This window comes from Arvicanthis niloticus, chromosome 4 (assembly GCF_011762505.2).
Source record: "Arvicanthis niloticus isolate mArvNil1 chromosome 4, mArvNil1.pat.X, whole genome shotgun sequence".
NCBI lineage: Eukaryota > Metazoa > Chordata > Mammalia > Rodentia > Muridae > Arvicanthis > Arvicanthis niloticus.
Genome location: NC_047661.1, coordinates 36,941,280 through 36,955,395, shown reverse-complemented (window position 1 = coordinate 36,955,395; position 14,116 = coordinate 36,941,280). Strand labels below are relative to the sequence as shown.

Below are 14,116 nucleotides of genomic sequence, written 5' to 3'. Positions count from 1 at the left end.
CTTAAGTCGCTATTGCCCGAAACACGAGTTTGGGGCGCCGGGGTCCTAGTGTGGGAACATAGGTATCCACGACATACGCCTGAATACTTGTGAAACGGTTGTAACAAAAGTCCTTTTCAGAGTGTGATAGTCATTATTTTAATGTCACGGTCCCCTAACTCTTCAGTTTTGCGGTGCTCTGTTTTGATTATTGAATGTGAGTTTAAACGAGTGAACGGTAAGTGGGTCAGGAAGATCTGCGGGCGCCGCCATCTTAGTGGTTGAAAGAAGTCTGGGGTCAGGAACACCTCCGTGCGGGGACTGGGCCACTCGCTGGACATTTGACTTGGGGGCGGGGCAAGGAGCAAGAAACCCGGAATTGGTCTTAGGAGTTTGCTCTGGTCTAGTTTTTCGGTGCTTTAGGCTTCCTGTGCCCGAGACCCGGCTTCAGGCCTCGATGACTTTCCCCTCCCAGACCCTCAGGATGGCGAGAGCCTGGGTCTGCTTGGCAGGCGCCGTCTTCTTCCTTTGCTGCCTTGCTTTGCATTCGCGGTTCTGTGGCTCTCTGGTGAATAGCGGGGAGAGGGCTGTGGGTGTGGGTGGCGCCAAGAGGTGCAGCCCAAGGGGGTGCCAAACCTGCTCCCGAGGCTCAGCGGCTGACGACTCGTCTTCCCATTTAGGTTAAAAAGTATGCATGTGGGGCTGGGGAGATGGTCCAGAAGTTGGGCGCTCTGGCAGCTTTTGCAGAGGACTCGAGTTCGATTCCCAGCACCAACATGAAGGCTCACTTCCCCACTGTAACTCCAGTTCCAGGGAGGAGGCCCTCTTCTGGCCTTTGTGGGCACATGGTGCACATAAACTCATGCGGGCTCATCCACATAAGTCTAAATAAGTAAATATATTATTTCAATAATATGTACACCGAATTTTCTTCCCCTGCTACAGTCTCAGGTCATTAGCAGACTTTTCTAGTGGTTTTGATCTTTAGACCTACAAGCTTATTTCAATATGGTTACCTTCTGGTTGTCAAACTGAATCTGAGTATTTTGATTTTATTTGAGGTTTCAAGGACATTTTCTTTTCACATTTCCTGGAGAATGGAGGACCCTCTTTTCCGGCTGGATTTGGGTTGGCCCAAGAATTCAGAATACTTCACTGGTGCAACATTTTGTGTTGCAGTTGATTCCCTCAACGGCTTAGTTTATGTAGCTCAAGTAAGTAGAATGCATATTCTTTTTATATGTGAACCTGTGAATGTGGTTATTTAAGGTCAACTTTTGGGAGTTAGTTTTCTCTTCCTATTAATGATTTCCCAGACAGAACTAAGGCTGTTAGGGTTGTTCAGCAAACACTTTTATCTGCCCAGCCATCTCCCCAACTAGAGATTTTTTATTTTAATTATATACATTCAATTTGATCACAGCAAACAGGAGAGACAAAAAAAAAAAAAAAAAAAAACAGTCAATCTGAGCATGACAAAGAGAAAAAAGATGAACAGAAAGAAGTGAGTGTTTCCTACTCCAGATAGCCCATTGCATTTATATTAAGCTAATCATGCAATTTAATTTTGAGTTGGCTTCAAGTACACAGATTTGTGTACATTAGATATTATTATTGTTTTGAAGTCAGTGCTTTTTTTTTTACATACTTCTAATTTTCTCAATGATCCTTTAATTTAGTTTTCTCTGACAAAAGTTAAGATTAGCATTCCTATTGAGTGATTCTAAGCAGTTATTTTTGTATGCCCTCAGAGAGGGGATAACATCCCCAAGGTATTAGTGTTCTCAGAGGATGGATATTTCCTACGAGCCTGGAATTATACAGTTGACACACCCCATGGTATGTTTGTCTCCGGCACACCATATGAACAGTCCGTCTGGATCACGGACGTAGGAAGTGGTATGTGTAGTACTATCTATTAAATTGCCTTTCTAGATAGATGTCACATCTTTGCCCATGTTCTTGCTTATACATTTTAAGGGGAGCATTGCTAAATCTAATCATAATTTCTTTAATATTTTCCCAAAGTCATGTTTTTCTACAAATTTATATCACACTACTATATAATCAAGAAATTCAATAACACTATAATCATGATCTTTTAAACTTGTCAAGGGAACTTTATTTGTGTCGTGGGGGAAAGGGCAGAGTGTCATTCTTCAGGGGTGTCCATCTTGTCTTTTGAACCAAGGTCTCTCTCACTGTCCTGGAACTCACAAACAGGGTAGCTTGAGTGGCCAGTGAGCCCCGGGGTCTTCCTTTCTCCACCTTCCCAATGCTGGGATTACAGTGCACACACTCATACTCAGCAGGCTTTTGTTTGGTTGGTTTGGTTTTTCCTGGCATTGGCTCTAGGTACAGAACCCAGGTCCTCATCCTCGAGTGATGGGCGTTTTCCTGGTAGACTGAACTATCCTTCCAGTTCAGAGCCTTTCTTCTTTGAACCTTCAGTTGTTAATCTCAGAGTAAACCTGTACCTCCTCTGTGAAATCAAATCAGATGTCAATCTTTAGAGGAAAAAGTGGACTCTTAACTCCTGTTTATGCCAGTTGTCTCTTGAAAGGGCGAACAGAGTAAGTCTGTGAATCTTCTGTGAAGTCAAATCAGAAGTCAACCTTTAGAGAAATCAGTGGACTCTTAACTGCTGTTTATACTGGCTGTCTCATGAAAGGCAAGCGAAGTGATATGAAGCCACAATTTGCTGCCTCGAGATGAACAGAAACTGATATTAATGGTTTTGAAATTCCACTCACTTAAGCATGTCTGAAACTTTCCCACCAGCAGATATTTTTAGTATACACTGTTGAAAAACAAGGTAGGCCCAGTAGCTTTATAGCTGCAGAAGTTGTAGACAAAGATCCATGTGTCTGCTGGTGTGTCCTACTTAACATAAGAGACCTGGTGATCTGGCAGAAATGGGAGAGTCAGGGCAGATGTTGCTAGTGCCCTTGCTGGTCTGGTTATGTTTCTGGCTTGAAGGGTACCCTGCTTCCCTAGGGCTTGATAACGCACATACCATGCTTGAGCATCAGGAAGGTGGGGTTTTTATGTCATCACTCTTGTTAACAGAACAATACTTCTAGGCTTCAGGTAGTAAGCGGGCCATCCATTTAGTTAAATCTTTATCCTGGAAGTAAATGTTGGTTAAACATTTCAAGAGTGGCAGCTGAAGAGTGTTAAGGCTGCCCACTTTTCGAAGATTCATAACTTTTCATCTTTTTTCCTTGTATCTCTTTTTCCTCCCTTCAGATACTTCCCAAAGCCTGGGCATGCTTCACTGAATGCTCACTTCCCTTTCGGTCATGAGACTGCTTACAAACTGTGTGGCTTCCTTAATTCCTCCTCTGTAGCTTCCTTTCCCAGGCAGCTGTCAAGACTTACAGTTTCAGTACCCTGGAGTTTTTCTTTTAAATCCCAGTAAAATTGGCCTTGAACTTAAAAATGAATCTAGGAGATAGAAAGATGCTTAGTGGTTTAGAACACTTGTGCTTCCAGGGGACCTGGGTGCAGTTCCAGGCACCCTGTGGCAGCTCACAACCACCTGTAACTTCAGGTACAGGGAAGCCGATGCCTTCTAGCCTCGTCCATATTTGCGGGCCGACACTCATGGACAGAAATAAAATACTCTTGAAGGTATATCTGAGTTTATACAATAATGTAATGAGATTTGACTATTTTTCTCTCTTCTTCTTCTCTGCCCCCAGAATTCACTGTGAGGGTCCTTTCATTTTAATTTCTTCTGTTCATGTTGCCCTTTAAAGAGAAGAAAAATGTCACTGGTTCCCAGAAATAAACGCAGCACTGATGATTTCATTCTTTTCCTTGCGTCTTGTTTTCCACCCGCCGATCAGAGAAACCATTTTTTATGCTCTTCCCATTTTCAAATGAATTGATTTCCTCAAGTGAAGATCTGGCTGCAAGTCAACCACTTAAACCAATTATAAGTACTCTATCCCTTTTCACGTCTGTAGAAACGTGGGGGTGTGCTCTCTAACACTGTGCTCTCCGTGGGTAAAGCCTTCAGCGTTGGCAGTCAGATCCAGTGTAGTCACATGTGAGGCTCTCCAGGTAGAGCTGGAATGCAGGCTCGCTCCACTGACTTCAGCCTTTGGGTGCTTGTCAGTTAGTTTCGCCTCCTGTACTGCTTCAGAGTTTCCCTTACTTGCTCTGATTTACTTTATTCTTTAACTTGTAAGGTCATTTTATTGCCAAGATTATTTTTCTCTTAAGAAATGAGTTCAATTTTGAATTTGCTTCTGCTGTGAGAAATGTAATTTAAAAAACTAGTGTTAGTTACAGAGAACTTTTTGAGGACTTACTAAAATTTAAAATCTGTACATGATCGATTGAAATAGCAGCTTTGAATATCAGTTGCTTGTTTTTTAGTTCCTTCTTAATTTCTTTTACAAGCAGTGGGTTGTTTGTTTGGGGTTTGGGGTTTTTGGGGGGGGGGGAAGGGGCGGGGCTTTTTGAGCTGGGGTTTCTCTGTGTAGCTTTCCTTGGCTGTCTTGGAATTCACTCTATAGACGAGGCTGGCCTGGAAGATCTGCCTGCCTCTGCCTCCTAGTGCTGTGACTAAAGGTGTGTCTCACCACCTGGCCAAACAGAGAGTTTTAGAAAAGAAATAACATTATCCTCAGCTTTTCCTGTAAGGAGCCAGTATTTTTGTGTTTAGAGTCTCCTTATTTTGGAGAGATTAGATTAGATTAGTTCATCTCCAAGTTTGCTCATACCTTATGAAAGTCTGCTAGTTGCCACCTGTCACACTTAAATATGCAAATCTATTGGTTCCTATTTCTGTTCAGCCTAGTGAAAGATTTGCCTTTAGCTTATAGAAGGTGTGAATTCAGTGCAGTTCTTGTGACACTTGCTTGTCTTTTTCTACAGGACCCTATGGCCATACTGTTAAAAAATATAATTCCCTGGGTGATCTTGTTCAAGTCTTGGGAACCCCAGGCAAGAAGGGCACTGGCTTGAACCCATTGCAGTTTGACAACCCTGCAGAATTATATGTAGATGACACAGGAGAGATTTACATTGTGGATGGAGATGGAGGACTGAATAACAGACTGATCAAACTATCCCAAGGTAAACGCCGTAGCTTGGTATGATCATAAGGATGCTACTTTATAAATTGAATTTAATTTGTTTGCTCTCTGGTATAATGTAACCATATTGCACATGAAGTTGTGTGTAAAGGTTAAATACCAGGAAATATATTGCTAAAAATATTATTTAGGGTTTTTATCTCACCATAAATCATTTACTTCCCAAATAAAAGACATAAAACCTCTATATTTATAATAAACCTTAGAATTAGAGCTGAGTAGATACCAACTCTATGCTATTTTGTCTACTTCTCGGTGAGTAGTCCCCAGGTATCACTTGCTATGTTCTGCCTAGGCCGCTCCTACTCTAACTGGCAGGCCCTCATTGCTATGTGCTCAGATGCACCTACTCTTTCTCCTCTCTCCCCAGTGGTCTTTGCCTCAGACCCCACACCCACACACATCTCTATTTTGCTGCGAGCTACAGGTTGTTGGCATCTTTATTCAACCAAATGATTTTAAATTAAGGAGCAAGGTTTGCATAAGAAAAGCTGGCATAGGTGAGAATTCCATCGACTGTACCGAATTTAGCATTACAATATATAGCAACAGACCAAACCTCAACTGAAATCAGATTGGTGGGATTACCAACAGGAAATGGTTCTGTTCAGGGGCCTGCCTGTTCTCCAAGGCCAGGAGACCTTCACGGGAACTGAGGTGGTGTGAAATTTAAAGAACTTCTGGAGATTTTCTGTCCTGTTTATGATGGGAAGTCAGGAAGCTAGATCCCTGCCAGGCTTCCTGCAGTCTAACAGTAAGGCTTTAACTAATGCCTGCTCAGTGGCCCTCAGTGGCCACCACAGCAGCAGGTCTGTTCTGAACAGAACAATTAAACTGATCTGTGACAGAGATTTTCAAGATAGGATAGGAACCAGAAGAGAAACCCGAATTGGAGAGGCACATCAGAGTTTCCTGAAGAGGCAACCTTTGGCTGAGCTGTGGACAGGGCCAGCAGGGCACTACAGGAGGTGCTATCCAGATCCATAGGAGCCCTGAGCACAGAAACACTGGCTTTCTCAGCGGCCAGAAGGAAATGTGGGATTCCATTAAAGCTTCTCTGTGGATTTCATAGTTGTGTTCTGCTAGTAGTCTGTAAGACAGAGATATTCCAAATATGTTTTTAAATATACAAAATGTTGGGAGCCATTGCTGCTGAGTCTGTCCTTAGGAATGAACTATGAACTTGGTCTCTAACACAGGAGGTCAAGCAGGCATCCAGAGATTCTGTAAAAGCAAGAAGCAGTAAAGTTAGGGACAGACTGAACACAGGTGTTCCCTGTGGTGTTTTTTTTTTTTTTTTTTTTTTTTTTTTAATGACTGCAAAGAAGGTGACTTTAGACAATAGAAATTTATTGTCATGGTTTGGGAATCCAGAAGTCACAAAAGCTGAAATCTATAGGGTGGATGATAGTCCCACTGAGGGCTCAGTTGGTGAGCCCTTCCTTTCCTCTCCTCAGCTGTAGCAGTGTAACTTTGCCCTCTTCATGTGGTCTAAGGCCATGTTTCCAGGTACAATGTGTTGGGCTTGAGAAAGAGATAAATCCATTAGGCTTTAGTGACTGGCTGTCTAGTGAATAGAGGGAGACCATAAAAGTATACCACAGCTGGATTCGGTGGTACACACTTGTAATATCTGCCTTCTAGGAAGCTAAGGTAGGAGGAGTGCTAAGAGTCTGAGGCCAGCCTGAACTACAAACTACAACGCCAGCCAGGGCTACATAATATGATGCTCTGTCTCAGGAAAAGAAAAACCAATTGAGCAAAAATGAGCTTTTTTTTTTTTTTTTTTTTTTTTTTTTTTTGGTACAGAGGTAACTAGTTTGAAGGAAACAGTGCAGGAACTCTGAACCATGCCTTTGAGGTCAGAACAGCTCAGGCCAAGATACTGAACTTGTAGACTGAAGGAATATATGAGATAGACAGACAGACAAATCTGGGAAAGAAACATGTGATACGTTTCTTTTCAGTTTGCAAGAGAAAATCAACATGGAAATAACATGTTTCACTATTCATATTTGTTTTCCCTTTATAGGTTTCATGATCCTCTGGCTGCGTGGAGAGAATGGAACAGGACCTGCCAAGTTCAACATACCTCACAGCGTTACACTTGACTCAGTTGGTCGGGTAAAGACGTGTCCTTGTGTTTGGAACTGTGGATGTGGGTGGGTGGCCATGTCTTGGTGTATGTATCTTCTTTTTGTTTCTATTGCTGTGAGAAAAACAGAAGAACCAAGCAAAAGAAAGCCAGGTAGGGAGAGAGAGAAGTCAAGGCAGGAGCTTCAAACATGTCTGCTGTCACAAGTCAGCAGCAGGGAGGAATGACTGCACAGGTGCTGGCTTGCTCACACTGACATGTTATTATGCAGCTCAACTCTGCCTCAGCATAGGAAATGGTGTCACCCACAGCAAGCTGAGTGTTCCATGTCAGGTAAAGCAAACAAGACAATCCCCGCACAGATGTTCCCACAGGCCAACCTCCGTCCACAGTGCAGCTTGAATGCTCTCTACCTAGGCAGTCCTAGGTTGTATCAAGTAGGCAGTTAAAGGCAACCACAGTAGGCAGGCCTAAGCAGTTTCTCTCAAGCTGGCTGTGCACACATACTCCTAAAATGTTTGGGCCTACTCTGAGGAAGTTCTCCAGATATTTATAAATGAACAAAATAGGTAATTCTATCACTGTTAAATGACTAAGGGAACACGTAGTCAATCTAAACCCTGGAAAAGAAACCTTGCCTTCTACTAGGAAAACCTTATAGTAAGTTTGAAATGCTTCAGTTCCTGGGGGGCAGTGGAGCAGCACTGATGGAAACGGGCAGAGGCCAGTCCTGAAGGGGAAGAGCCTCTGGCAGCGCCTGCTCTTCCTGCATCCTTGGTGGCAACAGAAAGCCTCCCAGGGAATGTACGCCATTTCCTCCTTCCAGCCCATCCACTGCCACCTCCTAGGCTTTGGCTCACCTGTTAAACAGAGACGCTGCTTCTTGGGATCTTAGGGGTCACCTTCCAGCAGCCAAGGCCCCATCAGCAGTGTTAAATTCTCTACCCATTTCCTGTGGTAACTGTACTTTGCATTACAGCCACTGCTGTTACATCGTAGCTGCTTCTCTGTAGATTGCAGGCTTTGAGGGCATGTGCTGAGTGGAGTTTGCTTCATCTCCACGAGTTCTGAGGGGTCATACCTGTGCTAAATAAGTTAACATGTTGACGTGCAGTGCTGGGTCAGGCTGCTTTCTGTCGTGCAGTGTCTGGGTCAGACCACTTTTGTTTGACATGCAGTGCTAGGTCAGACTGTCCTTTAACATGTAGTGTCTGGGTCAGGCTGCCCTCTGATGTGCAGAGCCAGGGTCAGACTGCCTTCCTTGATGCTAGTCGTATTTTTTGCTTAAAAAAAAAAAAAATCCCATTTTGCAAAGCACGAGAAATATTGATGTAAAAGGATTCATGGTGAGGAAAATTCTTAGGGGCCAGCAAGATGGTGGAAATGACAGCTCCTTCCTTGCATACTTTGTGTTTTGTTTGTCCATTGTTGCTGCTGTGGGGTAGGACCCATGGCCTTACACATTCAGGAGAGTGTCTTACTACTGAGCCTCGTTCCTACTGCACCCTGATGTTTTCTAACAGTTTATTGGTATTTCTCACATTGTACATAACTCATTTTATCACCACCATGAGCCTTTCTGAAAAGTAAATTTACTCCACAGTTAAGGAGCAATTGTTCCTCAGAGAGGCTTTCCCATGATCAAATGTGTTGGGTACTGAAGAAGAAAAATAATCTGCAGTACCATTCCATCCTGAGATGTGAATATTCCTTCCTTCATCATTTGTCTGAGGCAGTACTACCTGAATCCCTGAACAAACCCACCACAGCTCAGGACACTTGCGTGGGTGCCAGCCTGTCACTGTCTTGTGTCTGTATCTAAAGCAGCCAGTGGATACCAAAATTCACACACACCAATGAAGAATAAAGTCAGGGTTGCACTGAGCTAGATAAACCCAAGAAATCTGAAGGATCTGTGAGGGGTATGGTCTGTGCTGTACGGTGAACCTCTAATTGTATAATCCATGGATCACCATGAATGTTACAATTGAGAACAAGTCTGAGATCCCTGCTTTATTATAGGAATGCCCTAGTAACTCATTGTAGCCTATAAAAAACTGAAATTAAACCTATTATGCTTTCTGTGTTACTAACATGCCCAAATTTTCTCCTCTTCAATGGCTCTCTGTAATTTGGCTGCATCCCAGCAATAACAGATATTTAGAAATGACACTGAGAGAGGGATCACCTAACCCTCCCAGGAACAAGGCTGCTTTTCTTTGTCTTGTACCTGGCTTAGGAGCTGCTTCATTTGTGAGTGATGGTGCTGACAGTTAAAGAGATGGGAGAGGCTGCCCCTTGTCCGTGTCTCTGATCTTTTGCACTGTGTGCAGGACTCAGGTTTTATCTATTTCCATGTTTAATGTGGTTGATGGCTCTGCTCCTTTGGGCTGAGGCAGATATGCATTAGACTGTGGCATTCACACTTCCTAGTGCATTGCAGACAAGGTGTTTAACCCTTCTGAAAATGCTTCATGATGCCATCTTCTTTGGGGTCCTCTAAGCACTAACTGAGACCAGCTATATGGAGCTGATAAAACCATTCATGTTGCCTCTTGTGCTGTAGGTCCCTTCCAGTTGACATGAATTTTTGTTTTTTCAGGTGTGGGTTGCTGACCGAGGAAATAAAAGGCTTCAAGTGTTTGATAAAGACACTGGAGAGTGGTTAGGAGCATGGGACAACTGTTTCACAGAGGAGGGGCCTTCTGCTGTGAGGTAATCATTGCTGGTTGTTCTAAATGCTTGTTTTAGCTGGTTCTGTGACCCACTTCTTCTGAAGAGTGGCTGAAACTTTGAAGTGTTTATTGTTAATTTTAAGCAAGGGAAAATGTAAGGAAACAGAGTCCAAAGAGGCTGGATAACTGAGCTCGTCAAATCCTCTGAGACATTTCTAATCATAGAAGGGTCGAAGCCTGACTCCACACTCAGAACTTTCCCAACTTCTAATTCTCTTTTCATTATGTTACGTTGTGTTTTGTTTTAACGTAGGCGTATCTTTTAGCTTCATCTATTATCCCAGAATTCTGTACGATTTAAAATCATGGAGGACTCTCTCAGTGATGGCCACTGTTGTTGAACACTGCAGAGTGTAAGCACCCCACACTTACTTACCTGCCTACTTCCCGGGCCATGATCACCTGATATGGCCATGAGAAATGAAACCAGGCCAGTTAGAGGGTCCATGGCAAAACTTAAGCTGTGGCAATTTTATTGAGTGTAATCAGACCTTTTATACCTTTATCAGAAATAAAATGTAATGGCAGTTGCCAGGATCAATACTGTTGTAGTTGGCAGGATACTTTGATGTTTGCCAACTCTACAGGGTACACAAAACCAATGTCTAAGGCCAACTGTCCTGGTAAGCTCCGGCGCTTCCTTGGCTTCCAAGGGAACACACAGAAATAGAAAGGAGCCTGAAATCTTCCCTGCCTGAGGGAATGCTTCAGTCTCTCAGGAAGGCACGTTGTGCCCGGGAGCCATGCACTCTAACCTGAAAAGCTATGCCGCATGCCTCTCAAGGCTGCTAAGCCAGTCTACCCCATGGTTCCCTGCAGCCAAGGACACACACACACACACACACACACACACACACACACATTGATGATCATTATTATTGGATTCTCTTTCCTCTTAGGTTCACCCCAGATGGGAAGTACTTGATTGTGGCCCAGCTGAACCTCAGTAGGCTGTTGGTGTTGGTTGCCCCACCCTCTGGAAACATCGGGGACTGCTCTGTGGTCAGCACCATCCAGCTCGCAGATCAGGTTCTGCCACATCTTTTAGAAGTTGACAGAAAGACCGGAGCTGTCTATGTAGCAGAAATTGGGGCAAAACAAATACAAAAATACATCCCGTGGCACAGCCGCACCCCTCCCTTCAGAGCTTAGTGCTTCCGGCTGGCAGGAGCTTCAAGTAGCAGTTCAGAGCCTCAGGGTCGTTTCTACCTCTTCTTCTACCAGAAAAGTGTGTTGTTATATCATAAAGAGTCATGTTTTCTTGTGGTTTGGGGACTTGGTTTTACAATTAAGTGTGTAAGAATTGTTTTCTTTTTGGTGGCCCTGGGAATTGAACTCATCCCTTCCTATATGCTAGGCAGCTGCCTTCACTGGGAGCTACAGCTTCACGTAAGCAGCTTTTAAAGAAAGAAATGCACTTCTAAAATGGGTCATGAGGACAAGCTGTGGTTGTAACCAAGTTACTTCCCTGCGTCGATTAACTCTCTCTCTGCGTTCCTGGGATAACCTTCTGATTCCATATGAAGAATGGAAACTACTAGTTTCTAACCTATGTAAATTACACTGTGGGAGAGATTGTGTGGGGCACTGCTGGGTTGTTTGATGCATGCAGAGTGCCATACCAGGTCCAGGGGCTTCTGAGTGAGGGGGCAGTGTGGTCCACTGGAGAGATAAGTACGCATGGTCACAGCAGGAAGGAGTGAGAGGACCGTGATGGACAGAAGGACCTGTGTGCATGTGTGTGTGTGTGGGGGGGGCTCATGGAGACTGCAGTCAGTGGCAGTTTGGGCTCAGACTAGCCAAGGGATACCTAGGAAAGAGGCAACAATACTATCCAGGTAGAGAAGGGCTGGGACAGACTTCCCATGGATTCTAAGGGAGAAAACAACAAAGGCTTTGGTCTTTTTGCTACAAAATGCTTAATGTCACAAGCAAGACTACAACAGCCAGCATCTAAGCACTGTACTGAAGGGAAGATTTGCTAGTGGGTGTTTTCGAGCAAGTCCTGGCAGTAAGTCCCCTCCTTGGTGTCACCCATGCCACTGTTCATTAAGAACTTATGTCATTACTAGCGCTTTTCTACCTCAAAGCCATTTAAAGAGAATTAGAATCATTTATATGGAAGTGTGCCAAATGCTTTGAGGTATTATGGTGAAAATTTTCTGCCTTTACAGCCCACTCTTGCACTATCTAAATATGTCCTTCATATGCGGCGTCTGTGTTCTTTCAGTTTGTTCTGGTTGATTCTAGGTTTTGATGGAAGAAACCCTTTCCTATCAGGGTCTTTTGGTCGCCCATCCCTTTTGCTCCTATCAGTGTCTCCCTGTCCCAGAGTTTTACTGTGACTTCTACAGCACTCGTCAGCTAAGCTGACTTTACCCTCCCACTCCAGCTGAGGGCTTGGACCTACCTGTCTTGATGGTGGTGCCACATGCAGTGTGGGCCGAAGGTAAGCCTCCAACAGAAGAGTACCGGAGGATTCCAGTGTCACATGTGTCCCTACCACTCACCAGAATGATGCACAAAAGTCACCTTAGTTTCCTCTGGAAGTGACAAGGGAGCACTGCTCTTCCCTCGTTCACTAATGCTGTTTGGACTAGATGTCTAGATGGAGCCCAGAGTGCATTACAGGATGTCCTAAGACCAGACCTTCTAATTGCCTTTGTCATTATAACACATGCCAGGTTTGCCTGGCTGTGTTCAAGGCTTCTACAAGATGAGAAGTTTGTTAAGATGACCATTTGACTTGGATGGAAAGGTAATGTGAAGCTTGTTTTTTTGGTAAGCCAGACAAGAAAGGCAGGTGCCCTTTTGAAGGAGAGTAGACTAGCTGAACGGCCTTTGTTATTTCTACTGTATTTTATTTACCTGACTGTACTAGATCATTTTTATTGAGGATTTCATACATAAATGTTGCGTTTTGATCAGATCCATTGTGCGTTCTCTCCCCTTCAGTTTCTCCCCACCCCATCACCTTTTCTCCCAGCTTCCCATGCATGTGTTCATTCCGAATGAACTTGGTGCTGCCGGGATGTGCACGATGTAGAACACTCCACGAAGCAGGGGGAGCCTTTTAGGAAACGTCCACCATAGCCATCCATCTCCAATTGCTCCTCAGCTTGTGGTAGGCTTCACGAGCCCCTCTCTGCTCTGTGCTGGGACTCATGACTGCCGCTGTGAGTTCATGTTCAGCAGATGATGTTTTGCTGCAGACACCTACCACCCCTGTCCTCTTTGCCAATAGTCCCCAAGGCTTTCATGGATGTCCCATTTAGAGCCTGTCAGTTCACAGTCTCTTATTCTCTGTGGCTGAACCGCTTGTGGATCTCTGTATTAATATCCATTTATTCAAAATGAAGCTTTCATGATGAGAATTGAGGGATGCAGTAACCCGTGGGTATGAGGCAGTTTATTACTACATCCCTTTACCAGAATAATAGTATTAGATAGTTCCCTGGGGCTCTGGCCTAGCCAGCCACAGGTGTCTAGCCAGTTAGCAGTACCAAGCAGGCTTCCATGTTTTAGAGCAGGCCTTAAATCCAATCAGAAGGTGGTAGGTCACTCTTAAGATATTTGTACAACTCTTCCACCAGTGGACACACCTTGGTGGGCTGGTCCTTACTGTAGCTCTCAGGCTCCGCAGCTGGTTATGATTGTTTAACATTTCTCCTTCAGTGGTATAAATAGAACCTTCTAGACTGTGAGAGCCAGCCAGTAGGGATAAAGCTTCCAGGCCAGTGCCAGCATGATTTCCTTACAGATTCTTATAAAACTTGCTGCAGATTTATTGTTCCTGTTTATCTTATGTGATCAGTGTGCTTACAATCAAAGCATCTCACTCTGGATCAGTGAATTAAAAAAAAAAAAAAGAAGACATGTATTTTTTTTATTGGAACATTAAAGTTTTACAAAGAAAAATGTATGTAACCTGGCTCCTTGTTTTAAGATTTTTTTTTTTTTTAAATAATAGAAGAATTTCAGTGGCCATAAGACCTCAGGTTGTTGAGTCTGGGCATGGTGGTGTACGTGTATAACTGCACTGTGGAGGCCACAGCAAGACCTCAAGTTGCAGACCAACCCAGCTGTAGACAAAAGTTTGTCGAATAAACCCAAGGCTAAAGACAAAGCAGACTCTAAGGATATTCTTTGTCTTTGCCTCCATAAAGCATAAGCAGCTGAGCTGTTTAAGCTAAGATAGC

At 43.9% G+C, this 14,116-nt stretch overlaps 1 protein-coding gene across 1 annotated transcript; it reads left to right on the top strand.

Annotated features, from left to right (window-relative positions):
* Positions 1-248: 248 nt before the first annotated feature.
* Positions 249-13,839, top strand: Nhlrc3 (NHL repeat containing 3). The gene is made up of 7 exons (XM_034499807.2): positions 249-547; positions 1,041-1,193; positions 1,731-1,878; positions 4,867-5,067; positions 7,120-7,211; positions 9,785-9,897; positions 10,817-13,839. The coding sequence occupies exons 1-7, from the start codon at positions 437-439 to the stop codon at positions 11,067-11,069; spliced, it is 1,071 nt and encodes a 356-aa protein (XP_034355698.1). The 5' UTR covers positions 249-436; the 3' UTR covers positions 11,070-13,839.
* Positions 13,840-14,116: the final 277 nt, after the last annotated feature.

What these genes read in the sequence shown, in the direction of transcription:
- Nhlrc3 (XM_034499807.2), top strand. Translation starts at nt 437, where the DNA reads ATGACTTTCCCCTCCCAGACCCTCAGGATGGCGAGAGCCTGGGTCTGC. An exon ending in GATCACGGACGTAGGAAGTG is followed by an intron (nt 1,879 to 4,866) that starts GTATGTGTAGTA and finishes CTTTTTCTACAG; the next exon opens with GACCCTATGGCCATACTGTT. An exon ending in ACTGATCAAACTATCCCAAG is followed by an intron (nt 5,068 to 7,119) that starts GTAAACGCCGTA and finishes TTCCCTTTATAG; the next exon opens with GTTTCATGATCCTCTGGCTG.